This window comes from Oncorhynchus kisutch, linkage group LG29 (genome assembly GCF_002021735.2).
Source record: "Oncorhynchus kisutch isolate 150728-3 linkage group LG29, Okis_V2, whole genome shotgun sequence".
Taxonomy (NCBI): Eukaryota; Metazoa; Chordata; class Actinopteri; order Salmoniformes; family Salmonidae; genus Oncorhynchus; species Oncorhynchus kisutch.
The window spans coordinates 41,945,607-41,962,458 of NC_034202.2; the positions used below are offsets into that span (position 1 = coordinate 41,945,607).

The following is a 16,852-nucleotide window of genomic DNA, read 5'->3' on the forward strand; positions in this document are numbered from 1 at the left end:
AGATGCAGTCCCTGAGACCGCTGCACCACTAGCGTTGAGATGCAGTCTCTGAGACCGCTGCACCACTAGCGTTGAGATGCAGTCCCTGAGACCGCTGCACCACTAGGGAGCCCTCTAGCGTTGAGATGCAGTCCCTGAGACCACTGCATCACTAGGGAGCCCACTTATGTGGAACTTATTATGTGACTTATTAAGCAAATGTGTACTCCTAAACGTATTTAGGCTTGCCATAACAAAGGGGTTGAATACTGATTGACTCATGACATTTCAGCTTAATTTTTTTTTATTCATTTGTAAAAAAAAAATGAAAAACATCATTCCACTTTGACATTACAGGGTAAGTGTGGAGGCCAATGACACCAACACCATCCTGACACCAACACCATCCTGACACCAACACCATCCTGACATCAACACCATCCTGACATCAACACCATCCTGACACCAACACCATCCTGACACCAACACCATCCTGACACCAACACCATCCTGACATCAACACCATCCTGACACCAACACCATCCTGACATCAACACCATCCTGACACCAACACCGTACTGACACCAACACCGTACTGACACCAACACCATCCTGACACCAACAGCATATTACAACACTGCACTCATCTCTCACAGACAGACAGACACTACCTGACGGTGAGATGCATGCGTGTGGACAGCAGGCTTTGCAGGTGTGTGTGGAGTTTGAGCGCGCGCGTGTGTGAGAGGGCATGTGTGTGTGAGCGATAGGTGAGTCTGTAACAGTAGCTGGTGTGTGTTACGTCAGGGTGTGTGTCGGTCTGTGTGTTGGGTGTGTAGGTGTGTGGTACGTCAGGGTGTGTGTCGGTCTGTGTGTTGGGTGTGTAGGTGTGTGTTACATCAGGGTGTGTGTCGGTCTGTGTGTTGGGTGTGTAGGTGTGTGGTACGTCAGGGTGTGTGTCGGTCTGTGTGTTGGGTGTGTAGGTGTGTGGTACATCAGGGTGTGTGTCGGTCTGTGTGTAGGTGTGTGGTACGTCAGGGTGTGTGTAGGGTGTGTAGGTGTGTGTTAAGTCAGGGTGTGTGTCGGTCTGTGTGTTGGGTGTGTAGGTGTGTGTTAAGTCAAGGTGTGTGTCGGTCTGTGTGTTGGGTGTGTAGGTGTGTGGTACGTCAGGGTGTGTGTAGGGTGTGTAGGTGTGTGTTAAGTCAGGGTGTGTGTCGGTCTGTGTGTTGGGTGTGTAGGTGTGTGTTAAGTCAATGTGTGCGTCGGTCTGTGTGTTGGGTGTGTAGGTGTGTGTTAAGTCAGGGTGTGTGTAGGGTGTGTAGGTGTGTGTTAAGTCAGGGTGTGTGTCGGTCTGTGTGTTGGGTGTGTAGGTGTGTGTTACGTCAGGGTGTGCGTCGGTCTGTGTGTTGGATTTGTAGGTGTCGATGAGCGTAACGTTCTCTACCATCTCTCTACTGGCCTCCCTGACTAGAGCATGAAACGCTGCCTCCTGCCAGTCTGGCCCCGCCCAGAAGCTGATGTCATAAACAAAGCTCTGTGGAAACAGGGAGAAGGGATGGAACGGTTGCCCTGGCAATGGGCGGAGCAGGAAGTGGTTGAGGAAGCGGGGGTCAGGTGACCAGAGCAGGCGCCAGTCAGGTAGGGAGTAGACCAGTGACGCCAGGAGGTCAAGGTTCAGACACACACTGACGCCATCAGTGAGGTCATCAGCCCACAGCCGGCCTAGCCGTCCCATCGGCTCGGCTGCCAGCCACAGAGACCCCTGCTCCTCAGCCAGGGAAAGCCCATAGGGGGTCAGCAGACGCTCCAAACTCCGCCCCAGGTCAGGGATTGACTGAGAGGCTTTGGGCCATGCTCCCCAGAGGAGGAGCTGGTGGAAGGCAGGGGGGGACCAGGGACTGATGTGAACTCTCTGAAAGACTAGGCCGCTCACACCATGCAGAACCTCCTCTCTGTGTTCTATCTCCTTTCTCAGTATCTCCATCTGAGGTAGTAGAGAAGGACGCAGCACGTATCCCCCAACACCTACACACTCCTCTCCCTCACCTACACACTCCTCTCCCTCACCTACACACTCCTCTCCCTCACCTACACACTCCTCTCCCTCACCTACACACTCCTCTCCCTCACCTACACACTCCTCTCCCTCACCTACATACTCCTCTCCCTCACCTACACACTCCTCTCCCTCACCTACACACTCTTCTCCCTCACCTACACACTCCTTAAAACGGCTGCTACACTCTCTCTCCCTTCCCTCATCCTCTGAGTCGTAGGTTATGTGTGTGTCTGTCAGTAGAGTGTCTATGTGTTTGTGATCATCTGAGGGTGTGTGCGAAGGGGTGTGTGTGTGGGAGGGGTGTAGCCAGTAGCAATGTGTATGTGTGTCTTGTATCTCGGGGCAACATGCATTTAGTCTCTGGGGGGAGGAGTGTATGAGCAGGGGGAGGGGCTCTGTAACCATGGAGACAGGCCATTCCCTCTCCAGGGCCTGAACCAGAAAGTCCTGAACCAGCCTGACGGGATGATTAGAATTCGAGAGAAAACCCCTGTAGAGAGAGAGAAAGAGAGTTACAACACTGTATAAAGACATAATGACATTTGAAATGTCTTTATTCTTTTAGAACTTGTGTGACTGTCAAAAATATCAAACTGATCCCCCTGTTGGGGGGAGGATGCAGAGAGCTGTGGATTGGCAGCGCACTACATTGCTACATCCCCATTAGTTCCTGCCAAGGCAACAGCTACCCTTCCTGGAACAAGTAGGAATCCTTAATAAACCCCAGGAAGAGTAGCTGCTGCCTTGGCAGGAACTAATGGGGATCCATAATAAACCCCAGGAAGAGTAGCTGCTGCCTTGGCAGGAACTAATGGGGATCCATAATAAACCCCAGGAAGAGTAGCTGCTGCCTTGGCAGGAACTAATGGGGATCCATAATAAACCCCAGGAAGAGTAGCTGCTGCCTTGGCAGGAACTAATGGGGATCCATAATAAACCCCAGGAAGAGTAGCTGATGGGGATCCTTAATAGTACAAACACACTGCAAAAGTACTTTTAAAGAGCTGAAGCAAGTCACAGTTTATCTTAATGGAAAATTACCATGTAATTACCACTATTATTATTTGACTTCATCCTGACGGGTTGCATCACTTCCTGGTACGGCAACTGCTCGGCCTCCGACCGCAAGGCATAACAGAGGGTAGAGCGAACGGCCCTGGGGCTAAGCTTCCTGCCATCCAGGATCTCTACACCAGGCGGTGTCAGAGGAAGGCCCTAAAAATGATCAAAGACTCCAGCCACCCTAGTCATACTGTAGACTGTTCTCTCTGCTACCGCTCGGCAAGCGGTACCGGAGCACCAAGTCTAGGTCCAAGAGGCTTCTAAACAGCTTCTACCCCCAAGTCATAAGACTCCTGAACATCTAATCAAATGACTAACCAGACTATTTGCAGTGGAAACTATTTAAAGCTGAAACATTTGAAGCTATTAACATGAAAACGCCTTTTAAAAAGCAGGAGGGCCCAGCTTAGAATGCTGGAGAAGATAGTCGTGAAGGCATTTATACTGTTTGTGCTACAGCAATATTTAAATGAGCTCCCAATGCATTTATACTGTTTGTGCTACAGCAATATTTAAATGAGCTCCCAATGCATTTATACGGTTTGTGCTACAGCAATATTTAAATGAGCTCCCAATGCATTTATACTGTTTGTGCTACAGCAATATTTAAATGAGCTCCCAATGCATTTATACTGTTTGTGCTACAGCAATATTTAAATGAGCTCCCAATGCATTTATACTGTTTGTGCTACAGCAATATTTAAATGAGCTCCCAATGCATTTATACGGTTTGTGCTACAGCAATATTTAAATGAGCTCCCAATGCATTTATACTGTTTGTGCTACAGCAATATTTAAATGAGCTCCCAATGCATTTATACGGTTTGTGCTACAGCAATATTTAAATGAGCTCCCAATGCATTTATACTGTTTGTGCTACAGCAATATTTAAATGAGCTCCCAATGCATTTATACTGTTTGTGCTACAGCAATATTTAAATGAGCTCCCAATGCATTTATACTGTTTGTGCTACAGCAATATTTAAATGAGCTCCCAATGCATTTATACGGTTTGTGCTACAGCAATATTTAAATGAGCTCCCAATGCATTTATACTGTTTGTGCTACAGCAATATTTAAATGAGCTCCCAATGCATTTATACGGTTTGTGCTACAGCAATATTTAAATGAGCTCCCAATGCATTTATACTGTTTGTGCTACAGCAATATTGAAATGAGCTCCCAATGCATTTCAATGGCAACTAGGTGGCAATTTCGTATGAAGGAAAATTATGTGCCTTGCTTCAGCTCTTTAAAAAAATGTTTTGCCAGTGGATAGGGTAGCCTGAACATGTGAACGTTGGTTTGGTATCTCTAGTTTGAATGAAACAAAATGACTGGCATGCAGACACAGTTAGGACATTTCCCTGGAAAATAGGTGAAGAATTATCAGGATGGACAGTGATGATGAAATGGCCTATTTGAAATGAGGTATGCCTAACTTGAGACAGTATGTGTGGGCAGTGTGTGTGGGCAGTGTGTGTGGACAGTATGTGTGGACAGTATGTGTGGGCAGTGTGTGTGGGCAGTGTGTGTGGGCAGTGTGTGTGGACAGTGTGTGTGGGCAGTGTGTGTGGGCAGTGTGTGTGGGCAGTGTGTGTGGGCAGTGTGTGTGGGCAGTGTGTGTGGACAGTATGTGTGGGCAGTGTGTGTGGGCAGTGTGTGTGGGCAGTGTGTGTGGGCAGTGTGTGTGGACAGTATGTGTGGGCAGTGTGTGTGGGCAGTGTGTGTGGACAGTATGTGTGGGCAGTGTGTGTGGGCAGTGTGTGGACAGTGTGTGTGGGCAGTGTGTGTGGGCAGTGTGTGTGGACAGTATGTGTGGGCAGTGTGTGTGGACAGTATGTGTGGGCAGTGTGTGTGGGCAGTGTGGGTGGGCAGTGTGTGTGGGCAGTGTGGGTGGGCAGTGTGGGTGGGCAGTGTGTGTGGGCAGTGTGTGTGGGCAGTGTGTGTGGACAGTATGTGTGGGCAGTGTGTGTGGACAGTATGTGTGGGCAGTGTGTGTGGGCAGTGTGTGTGGACAGTATGTGTGGGCAGTGTGTGTGGGCAGTGCCAGACGTTGGAGGAACCATAATTCATGTGGCTACACTGTCCTGCAAATGTCCCGCAAAACCATCCTGTTGTCCCGCAAAATCATCCTGTTGTCCCACAAAATCATCCTGTTGTACCACATTTGGGGATTTTAAATGTGGTCACCCTACAGGTATGTGGTAGGTCAGTGTGTGTGTGTGTGTGTACCTGTGTATGTAATGTGAAAGTTCAGCAGGTATGTGGTAGGTCAGTGTGTGTGTGTGTGCGTACCTGTGTATGTAATGTGAAAGTTCAGCAGGTATGTGGTAGGTCAATGGTCGTCCTCCCAGAATGTGCTGTTTCATGTCCTTCCTCTGGGGGGCGCTGCAGGCCACACTACGACTGAACACATGAGTCACGCCCTGCTCTGCATGGAAACACTTATCCTGGCTCCTGACAACACACACAAACACACAGTCAACAAAACCCTTCCTCTTGGGTGCCTTCACCTCAATTCAATGTTTGCTACGTTCTTTAACTACCAGTGAGGTATGCTTGCTGCTGCATTGCCTTCTGCTTTCAGGACGGGTATCTGCTCTGTGGGCTTTCAGGACGGGTGTCTGCTCTGTGGGCTTTCAGGACGGGTATCTGCTCTGTGGGCTTTCAGGACGGGTGTCTGCTCTGTGGGCTTTCAGGACGGGTGTCTGCTCTGTGGGCTTTCAGGACGGGTATCTGCTCTGTGGGCTTTCAGGACGGGTATCTGCTCTGTGGGCTTTCAGGACGGGTGTCTGCTCTGTGGGCTTTCAGGACGGGTGTCTGCTCTGTGGGCTTTTAGGACGGGTATCTGCTCTGTGGGCTTTCAGGACGGGTATCTGCTCTGTGGGCTTTCAGGACGGGTATCTGCTCTGTGGGCTTTCAGGACGGGTATCTGCTCTGTGGGCTTTCAGGACGGGTATCTGCTCTGTGGGCTTTCAGGACGGGTATCTGCTCTGTGGGCTTTCAGGACGGGTGTCTGCTCTGTGCGCTTTCAGGACGGGTGTCTGCTCTGTGGGCTTTCAGGACGGGTGTCTGCTCTGTGGGCTTTCAGGACGGGTATCTGCTCTGTGGGCTTTCAGGACGGGTGTCTGCTCTGTGGGCTTTCAGGACGGGTGTCTGCTCTGTGGGCTTTCAGGACGGGTGTCTGCTCTGTGGGCTTTCAGGACGGGTGTCTGCTCTGTGGGCTTTCAGGACGGGTATCTGCTCTGTGGGCTTTCAGGGCGGGTATCTGCTCTGTGGGCTTTCAGGACGGGTATCTGCTCTGTGGGCTTTCAGGACGGGTATCTGCTCTGTGGGCTTTCAGGACGGGTGTCTGCTCTGTGGGCTTTCAGGACGGGTGTCTGCTCTGTGGGCTTTCAGGACGGGTGTCTGCTCTGTGGGCTTTCAGGACGGGTATCTGCTCTGTGGGCTTTCAGGACGGGTATCTGCTCTGTGGGCTTTCAGGACGGGTATCTGCTCTGTGGGCTTTCAGGACGGGTATCTGCTCTGTGGGCTTTCAGGATGGGTATCTGCTCTGTGGGCTTTCAGGACGGGTGTCTGCTCTGTGGGCTTTCAGGACGGGTATCTGCTCTGTGGGCTTTCAGGACGGGTATCTGCTCTGTGGGCTTTCAGGACGGGTATCTGCTCTGTGGCCTTTCAGGACGGGTATCTGCTCTGTGGGCTTTTAGGCTGGGTATCTGCTCTGTGGGCATTTAGGCTGGGTATCTGCTCTGTGGACTTTTAGGACGGGTATCTGCTCTGTGGGCAATTAGGCTGGGTATCTGCTCTGTGGGCAATTAGGCTGGGCATCTGCTCTGTGGGCTTTCAGGACGGGTATCTGCTCTGTGGGCATTTAGGCCGGGTATCTGCTCTGTGGGCATTCAGGACGGGTATCTGCTCTGTGGGCATTTAGGCCGGGTATCTGCTCTGTGGGCATTTAGGCCGGGTATCTGCTCTGTGGGCATTTAGGCCGGGTATCTGCTCTGTGGGCTTTTAGGCCGGGTATCTGCTCTGTTGGCATTTAGGCTGGGTATCTGCTCTGTGGGCTTTTAGGCTGGGTATCTGCTCTGTGGGCTTTTATGCTGGGTATCTGCTCTGTGGGCTTTTAGGCTGGGTATCTGCTCTGTGGGCTTTTAGGCCGGGTATCTGCTCTGTGGGCTTTTATGCTGGGTATCTGCTCTGTGGGCTTTTAGGCTGGGTATCTGCTCTGTGGGTATCTGCTCTGTGGGCTTTTAGGCCGGGTATCTGCTCTGTGGGCTTTTAGGCCGGGTATCTGCTCTGTGGGCTTTTAGGCCGGGTATCTGCTCTGTGGGCTTTTAGGCCAGGTATCTGCTCTGTGGGCATTTAGGCTGGGTATCTGCTCTGTGGGTATCTGCTCTGTGGGCTTTTAGGCCGGGTGTCTGCTCTGTGGGCTTTTAGGCCGGGTATCTGCTCTGTGGGCTTTTAGGCCGGGTATCTGCTCTGTGGGCTTTTAGGCCGGGTATCTGCTCTGTGGGCTTTTAGGCCGGGTATCTGCTCTGTGGGCTTTTAGGCTGGGTATCTGCTCTGTGGGCTTTTAGGCCGGGTATCTGCTCTGTGGGCTTTTAGGCTGGGTATCTGCTCTGTGGGCTTTTAGGCCCGGTATCTGCTCTGTGGGCTTTTAGGCTGGGTATCTGCTCTGTGGACTTTTAGGCTGGGTAAAGGGCTTTATAAATACATTTGATTGATTGGTCGGTTTGCCACGATGTCCATATCCTCTCATTCATTTTGATCTGATCCTAGATCAGCACTCCTACTCCGAGACGCCATCAGCTCACCTGTACCCGGTGGATTGGTAACTGTCAGGTTTCTCGCCATCGAAGGGGCGGACCTCGTTCAGGATAAGCCCTGCCTCTGCTGCCATGGCGACCACCTGCCAGCTGTTGTGCCACTCTCTCATTGGCCGGTCGGCTGGAGTCCCGCCCTGCCCGTTGCACAGAGACACAAGCACCTCCCCTTCCTCCTTCAGCACCCCCACACAGCTACACACACACACTTAGAGGTGAGATGAGATTCAACAGTGTTGTGTTGTGTGTGTGTTGTGTGTGTGTGTGTCTCACCTGAGGAAAAAGTGTTTGAGCAGCAGCCTGTTCTTCTTCACGCCACTCTTCCGACCACAGTGAGGGAAGTTAAAGATGACGCGGTCAAACTGTCGACCACGCAGACACACACACTCTGACAGACGCGTACAATCCACCTCAAACAGCACCTCCCCACCTGACACACACACACAGACATTGTACATAAGGACATCACATTGTGCATTCAGAAACAAAACAGAATAGAACACACACACCCAGCCTGTGTGATGGTGTCAGAGACAGAAGAGAAAGTGAGACACAGTCTTTACTGAAGACTCCTCTCTTCAGTGGGTCATATGATTGAGTGTAGTCTGGCCCAGGAGTGGGAAGGTGAATGGAAAGGCTCTGGAGCAACGAACCGCCCTTGCTGTCTCTGCCTGGCCGGTTCCCCTCTTTCCACTGGGATTCTCTGCCTCTAACCCTATTACAGGGGCTGAGTCACTGGCTTACTGGGGCTCTCTCATGCCGTCCCTGGAAGGGGTGCGTCACCTGAGTGGGTTGATTCACTGATGTGGTCATCCTGTCTGGGTTGGCGCCCCCCCTTGGGTTGTGCCATGGCGGAGATCTTTGTGGGCTATACTCGGCCCTGTCTCAGGATTGTTGGTGGTTGGTTGGTGATATTGAAGATATCCCTCTAGTGGTGTGGGGGCTGTGCTTTGGCAAAGTGGGTGGGGTTATATCCTTCCTGTCTGGCCCTGTCCGGGGGTGTCCTCGGATGGGTCCACAGTGTCTCCTGACCCCTCCTGTCTCAGCCTCCAGTATTTATGCTGCAGTAGTTTATGTGTCGGGGGGCTAGGGTCAGTTTGTTATATCTGGAGTACTTCTCCTGTCCTTTTCGGTGTCCTGTGTGAATCTAAGTGTGCGTTCTCTAATTCTCTCCTTCTCTCTTTCTCTCTCTCGGAGGACCTGAGCCCTAGGACCATGCCCCAGGATTACCTGACATGATGACTCCTTGCTGTCCCCAGTCCACCTGGCCGTGCTGCTGCTCCAGTTTCAACTGTTCTGCCTTATTATTATACGACCATGCTGGTCATTTATGAACATTTGAACATCTTGGCCATGTTCTGTTATAATCTCCACCCGGCACAGCCAGAAGAGGACTGGCCACCCCACATATGCTCTCTCTAATTCTCTCTTTTTTTCTCTCTCTCGGAGGACCTGAGCCCTAGGACCATGCCCCAGGACTACCTGACATGATGACTCCTTGCTGTCCCCAGTCCATCTGACCGTGCTGTTGCTCCAGTTTCAACTGTTCTGCCTTATTATTATACGACCATGCTGGTCATTTATGAACATTTGAACATCTTGGCCATGTTCTGTTATAATCTCCACCCGGCACAGCCAGAAGAGGACTGGCCACCCCACATAGCCTGGTTCCTCTCTAGGTTTCTTCCTAGGTTTTGGCCTTTCTAGGGAGTTTTTCCTAGCCACAGTGCTTCTACACCTGCATTGCTTGCTGTTTGGGGTTTTAGGCTGGGTTTCTGTACAGCACTTTGAGATATCAGCTGATGTACGAAGGGCTATATAAATACATTTGATTTGAGTTGACATTATATTTTTTGATTGAGGCGGGCCACACTGGTCTTCTTATTGCCCCGGAACTGTGGAGGGGGTGCCCCAGAGACGGCAGAGAAAGGATAGGTGGGGCAATAAGTAGACCAGAAGCAGCTTTTCCCTCTCTCCAAGCCAGATGTTACGAAGAAAAGCAACACCCACTTACACAGACAGAAACCATTAACACAAATCTGTAAATGGCTTGAGTCGTCTTCATTTATCCACAATCTTTAATGGTGCGGTTGTGGGCGGAGCTACCTGAGTGTGTGATTGTGTGTATGTTGTGGGCGGAGCTACCTGAGTGTGTGATTGTGTGTATGTTGTGGACGGAGCTACCTGAGTGTGTGATTGTGTGTATGTTGTGGGCAGAGCCGTGGTGTCGTAGCGCCTCCTCTTTGGTCTGGAGACAGGTGGCTGTGATCCTTAAACCCCTCCCACCGGCTATGTCATCGGTCCCCGTGGTGATGTTATCGGTCTCCCTTGTGATGTCATCGGTCCCTGAGGTGATGTAATTTGTCTCCGTGGTGACGATCCGGCTCAGAGCGGCAGAGAACGAGAAGTTCCCCTCTCCAACAAGAAGCACCGCCTCCCCACCTTCTGATGACGTCATCACTCTGCACCGACAGACGGACAGTCAAAAAACAATCAATCATAATCACTAGTTAACTACACATGGTTGATGATATTACTAGATATTATCTAGCGTGTCCTGCGTATCTAAGTCTCAAGTAATCATAATCACTAGTTAACTACACATGTTTGATGATATTACTAGATATTATCTAGCGTGTCCTGCGTTGCATATAATCTGACTGAGCATACAAGTATCTAAGTATATGACTGAGCGGTGGTAGGCAGAAGCAGGCGCATAAACATTCATTCAAACAGCACTTTCTTTGCGTTTTGCCAGCAGCTCTTCGTTGTGCGTCAAGCATTGCGCTGTTTATGACTTCAAGCCTATCAACTCCCGAGATGAGACTGGTGTAACCGAAGTGAAATGGCTAGCTAGTTAGCGCACGCTAATAGCGTTTCAAACGTCACTCACTCTGAGCCTTCTAGTAGTTGTTCCCCTTGCTCTGCATGGGTAACACTGCTTCGATGGTGGCTGTTGTTGTTGTGTTGCTGGTTCGAGCCCAGGGAGGAGCGAGGAGGAAGACGGAAGCTATACTGTTACACTGGCAATACTAAAGTGCCTATAAGAACATCTAACAGTCAAAGGTTAATGAAATACAAATGGTATAGAGAGAAATAGTTCTATAATTTCCTATAATAACTTCAACCTAAAACTTCTTACCTGGGAATTTTGAAGACTCATGTTAAAAGGAACCACCAGCTTTCATATGTTCTCATGTTCTGAGCCAGGAACTGAAACATTCGCTTTCTTACATGGCACATATTGCACTTTTACTTTCTTCTCCAACACTTTGTTTTTGCATTATTTAAACCAAATTGAACATGTTTCATTATTTATTTGAGACTAAATTGATTTTATTAATGTATTATATTAAGTTAAAATAAGTGTTCATTCAGTATTGTTGTAATTGTCATTATTACAAATAAATTGTAGAAACATCGGCCGATTAATCGGTAGCGACTATTTTGGTCCTCCAATAATCGGTATCGGCGTTGAAAAATCATAATCGGTCGACCTCTAGTACGTACATATCCCAACCAGAAGCCATGGATTACAGGCAACATCCGCATCGAGCTAAAGGCTAGAGCTGCAACTTTCAAGGAGCGGGAGACCAACCCGGACAATTATAAGAAATCCCGCTATACCCTCAGACCAATCATCAAACAAGCAAAGTGTCAATACAGGATTAAGATTGAATCCTACTACACCGGCTCTGATGCTCGTCAGATGTGGCAGGATTTGAAAACAATTACGGACTACAAAGGGAAACCCAGACGCGAGCTGCCCAGTGACCCAAGCCTACCAGACAAGCTAAATGACTTTTATGCTCGCTTCGAGGCAAGCAACACTGAAGCATGCATGAGAGCACCAGCTGTTCTGGATGACGGTGTGATAATGCTCTTGAAAGCCAATGTGAACAAAACATTTAAACAGACCAATATTCACAAAGCCGCTAGGCCAGACGGATTTCCAGGACGTGTACTCAAAGCATGCACTGACATGCACTGACATTTTCTCCCTGACCAAGTCTGTAATACCTACATGTTTCAAGCAGACCACCATAGTCCCTGTGCCCAAGGAAGCGAAGGTAACCTGCCTAAATGATTTCCGCCCCGTGGCACTCACGTCGGTAGCCATGAAGTGCTTTGAAAGGCTGGTCATGGCTCACATCAACAGCATCCTCCCGGACACCCTAGACCCACTTCAATTCTCATACCGGCCCAACAGATCCACAGATGACGCAATTTCAATCACACTCCACACTACCCTTTCCCACCTGGACAAAAGGAACACCTATGTGAGAATGCTGTTCATTGACTACAGTTCAGTGTTCAAACCATAATGCCCACGAAGCTCATCACTAAGCTAAGGACTCTGGGACTAAACACCTCCCTCTGCAACTGGATCCTGGACTTCTTGACAGGCCGGGCCACACCCAGGTGGTAAGGGTAGGCAACAACACATCTGCCACACTGATCCTCAACACTGGGGCCCCTCAGGGGTGTGTACTTAGTCCCCTCCTGTATTCCCTGTTCACCCATGACTGCGTGGCCAAACAAGACTCCAACACCATCCTTAAGTTTGCTGACGACACAGTGGTAGGCCTGATCACCGACAACGATGAGACGGCCTATAGGGAGGAGGTCAGAGAACTGTCAGTGTAGTGCCAGGACAACAACCTCTCCCTCAATGTGAGCAAGACTAAGGAGATGATTGTGGACTACAAGAAAAAGGAGGACCGAGCAAGCCCCCATTCTCATCAACGGGGCTGCAGTGGAGCAGATTGAGAGCTTCAAGTTCCTTGGTGTCCACATCACCAACAAACTAATATGGTCCAAACACACTAAGACAGTCGTGAAGAGGGCACGACAAAGCCTTTTCCCCCTCGGAAGACTGAAAAGATTTAGCATGGGTCCTCAGATCCTCAAAAGGTTCTACAGCTGCAGCATCGAGAGTATCCTGACCGGTTGCATCACTGCCTGGTATGGCAACTGCTCGGCATCTGACCGTAAGGCGCTACAGAGGGTAGTGTGAATGGCCCAGTACATCACTGGGGCCAAGCTTCCTGCCATCCAGGACCTATATAATAGGCGGTGTCGGAGGAAAGCCCATAAAACTATCAGAGACTCCAGTCACCCAAGTTATAGACTGTTTTCTCTGCTACCACACGGCAAGCGGTACCGGAGCACCAAGTCTAGGACCAAAAGGCTCCTCAACAGCTTCTACCCTCAAGCCATTAGAATGCTAAAAAATTCATAAATTCGTCACTGGACAATTTACAATGACACCACCACCCCTCCCCTCCCCTCCCTTTTGTACACTGCTGCTACTCGCTGGTTGGTTGTTACATATGCTTAGTCACTCCGCCTCCACCTACATGTACAGATTACCTCAACTAGCCTGTACCCCTGCACACTGACTCTGTACCGGTGCCCCCTGTTTAAAGACTCATTATTGTTATTCTTATTGTGTTACTTTTTATTTTAGTCTACTTGGTAAATATTTTCTTCTTCTTGAGCTGCACTGTTGGGTAAGGGCTGGTAAGTAAACATTTCCCGGTAAAGTCTACACTTGTTGTATTCGGCGCATGTGACAAATAAAGTTCGATTTTTTTTAAATGCTTAAGTGATCATCAATTAAGAACAGTCGGATTAAGTAATAGTAAAATGTATTTTAACAAAAGAGAAGACAATCATAGCCAAAAGTAATGTGAGCATTGTGAAAGGCAATTACTCTATATGAACATGTATTGCAATGTGAAACATGTATTTCTAGATGAAACACTTAAGTTTGGTGGAAAAGTGAGTGATTTGGTGTATTGTACTAAGTCAATTTAAAATGAGTTTTGAATCAACTGCATTTTTGATGATCTGCTTTGAGTTTTGTACTTAGTTGTGAAAATGTACTACATACCTCTGGAAATTGCACCAAAGCTATATTTTGGTGTCCGTCTCGATGTTTGTCAGGTCAGCGCAGAAGACAGCCATTGCTCTCAAACCCTCTCAAAAGCATTTCCTGAGAGGCCGTTTTGACAGAACACTGGAATGAAGTAGTCAGGATCCTCAGATCTTCTGCTCCAATGTGCTTTGAGAAGAGAAGAAGAGGGACACTCGGGGTATCAAGGAAATACAATTGAGATGCTCCCAATGTGAGGAAGCCTCTTTAGACTATAGGGACGTCCCCCACTAGTTATTCCATAGCTCAATGCACGAGACGAGGCTTTCAGAAAGAAGAGTTGCTAACTTAGCCATGTGTCTGTCTACTCGCATTGATCTAGCTTGCCAATGTATGTAATAGAATAATGTTGCTAACATTGGCAAAGCAACTCACGTTTCCTCCCGGTAGATTTGAACAGTGACGTTCTGTCCCCATTAGCCTCTGCCTCACGGCCGCTCATCAATGAAAAGCTGTTTATCGTGAATAATAATCAGCAGGGGAAACATCAAGTTGGGTTAATTATCGTTCATAAGATTCATGTTATTTTGTCATCAGCAGTGGAGCCGGTCGGCACGAGTAGAATGAGCAAAACAATAAGGTCGGTGTCACACTTACAGTAGTATGGACAGAAACAAAACTAATGGTATAAAAGGTTCCTTGGGAAGTCCATAACCTAACCCTAAAATTAACTCCTTACCGTAACCATACCCCTTACCGAATCCTTCTTCTCTTTCTTTGGTATCATGGCGTCAAATCCTTCTTCTCCTTCTTTGGTATCAAGGCGTTAGGACATTTATTTGTGCATGCTTACAGCTGCTGTGCAGGAGTGTGTGATCGGTCAGGTTGCATTTTGTGATACACAAATAAAAAGAAAGGGGAAAGGACAAAAAATAGCCACGATTACATCTACATCTATTTACCACTATTACACACCACCAACTATATACCACTATTAAATACCACCAACTAACATCTATATACCACTATTAAATACCACCAACTAACATCTATATACCCCTATTACACACCACCAACTATATACCACTATTAAATACCACCAACTAACATCTATATACCACTATTAAATACCACCAACTAACATCTATATACCCCTATTACACACCACCAACTATATACCACTATGAAATACCACCAACTAACATCTATATACCACTATTACACACCACCAACTATATACCCCTATTACACACCACCAACTATATACCACTATGAAATACCACCAACTAACATCTATATACCACTATTACACACCACCAACTATATACCCCTATTACACACCACCAACTATATACCACTATTAAATACCACCAACTAACATCTATATACCACTATTACACACCACCAACTATATACAACTATTAAATACCACCAACTAACATCTATATACCCCTATTACACACCACCAACTATATACCACTATTAAATACCACCAACTAACATCTATATACCACTATTACACACCACCAACTATATACAACTATGAAATACCACCAACTAACATCTATATACCCCTATTACACACCACCAACTATATACCACTATTAAATACCACCAACTAACATCTATATACCACTATTACACACCACCAACTATATACAACTATTAAATACCACCAACTAACATCTATATACAACTATTACACACCACCAACTATATACCACTATTAAATACCACCATCTATATACCACTATTACACACCACCATCTATATACCACTATTACATACCATCATCTATATACCACTATTACACACCACCATCTATATACCACTATTACACACCACCATCTATATACCACTATTACATACCACCATTTTTTTATTTTTTTATTTTACCTTTATTTAACCAGGTAGGCAAGTTGAGAACAAGTTCTCATTTACAATTGCGACCATCTATATACCACTATTAAATACCACCAACTAACATCTATATACCACTATTACATACCACTATTATATACCACCATCTATATACCACTATTATATACCACCATCTATATACCACTATTACATACCACCATCTATATACCACTATCTATATACTACTAATACAGACCACCAACTATATACCACTATTACACACACCAACTATACACCACTAATACATACCACCAATCACCATCTATATACCACTATTACATACCACCATCTATATACCACTATTACATACCACCATCTATATGCCACTATTACACACCACCATCTAGATACCACTATTACATACCATCATCTATATACCACTATTACATACCACCATCTAGATACCACTATTACACACCACCATCTATATACCACTATTACATACCACCATCTAGATACCACTATTACATACCATCATCTATATACCACTATTACATACCATCATCTATATACCACTATTACATACCACCATCTAGATACCAATATTACATACCATCATCTATATACCACTATTACATACCACCATCTAGATACCACTATTACATACCATCATCTATATACTACTATTACATACCATCATCTATATACCACTATTACATACTGCCATCTCTATACCACTATTACACACCACCATCTATATACCACTATTACACACCACCAACTATATACCACTATTAAATACCACCAACTAACATCTATATACCACTATTAAATACCACCAACTAACATCTATATACCCCTATTACACACCACCAACTATATACCACTATTAAATACCACCAACTAACATCTATATACCACTATTACACACCACCAACTATATACCACTATTAAATACCACCAACTAACATCTATATACCACTATTACACACCACCAACTATATACAACTATGAAATGCCACCAACTAACATCTATATACCACTATTACACACCACCAACTATATACCACTATTAAATACCACCAACTAACATCTATATACCCCTATTACACACCACCAACTATATACCACTATTAAATACCACCAACTAACATCTATATACCACTATTACACACCACCAACTATATA

At 47.0% G+C, this 16,852-nt stretch overlaps 1 protein-coding gene across 2 annotated transcripts; it reads right to left on the reverse strand.

The window, feature by feature from the left end:
• Positions 1-265: 265 nt before the first annotated feature.
• fdxacb1 (ferredoxin-fold anticodon binding domain containing 1) lies at positions 266-14,465 on the reverse strand. 2 transcript variants are annotated; one of them, XM_031809476.1, is made up of 8 exons: positions 14,240-14,465; positions 13,823-13,993; positions 10,820-10,896; positions 10,111-10,388; positions 8,200-8,356; positions 7,918-8,121; positions 5,399-5,560; positions 266-2,528 (listed from the first exon to the last, which is right to left on the reverse strand). In XM_031809476.1, the coding sequence occupies exons 4-8, from the start codon at positions 10,382-10,384 to the stop codon at positions 647-649; spliced, it is 2,679 nt and encodes an 892-aa protein (XP_031665336.1). In that variant the 5' UTR covers positions 10,385-10,388; positions 10,820-10,896; positions 13,823-13,993; positions 14,240-14,465; the 3' UTR covers positions 266-646. The 2 variants fall into 2 exon arrangements, with proteins under 2 accessions (XP_031665336.1, XP_031665337.1); XM_031809477.1 differs by lacking the exon at positions 10,820-10,896.
• Positions 14,466-16,852: the final 2,387 nt, after the last annotated feature.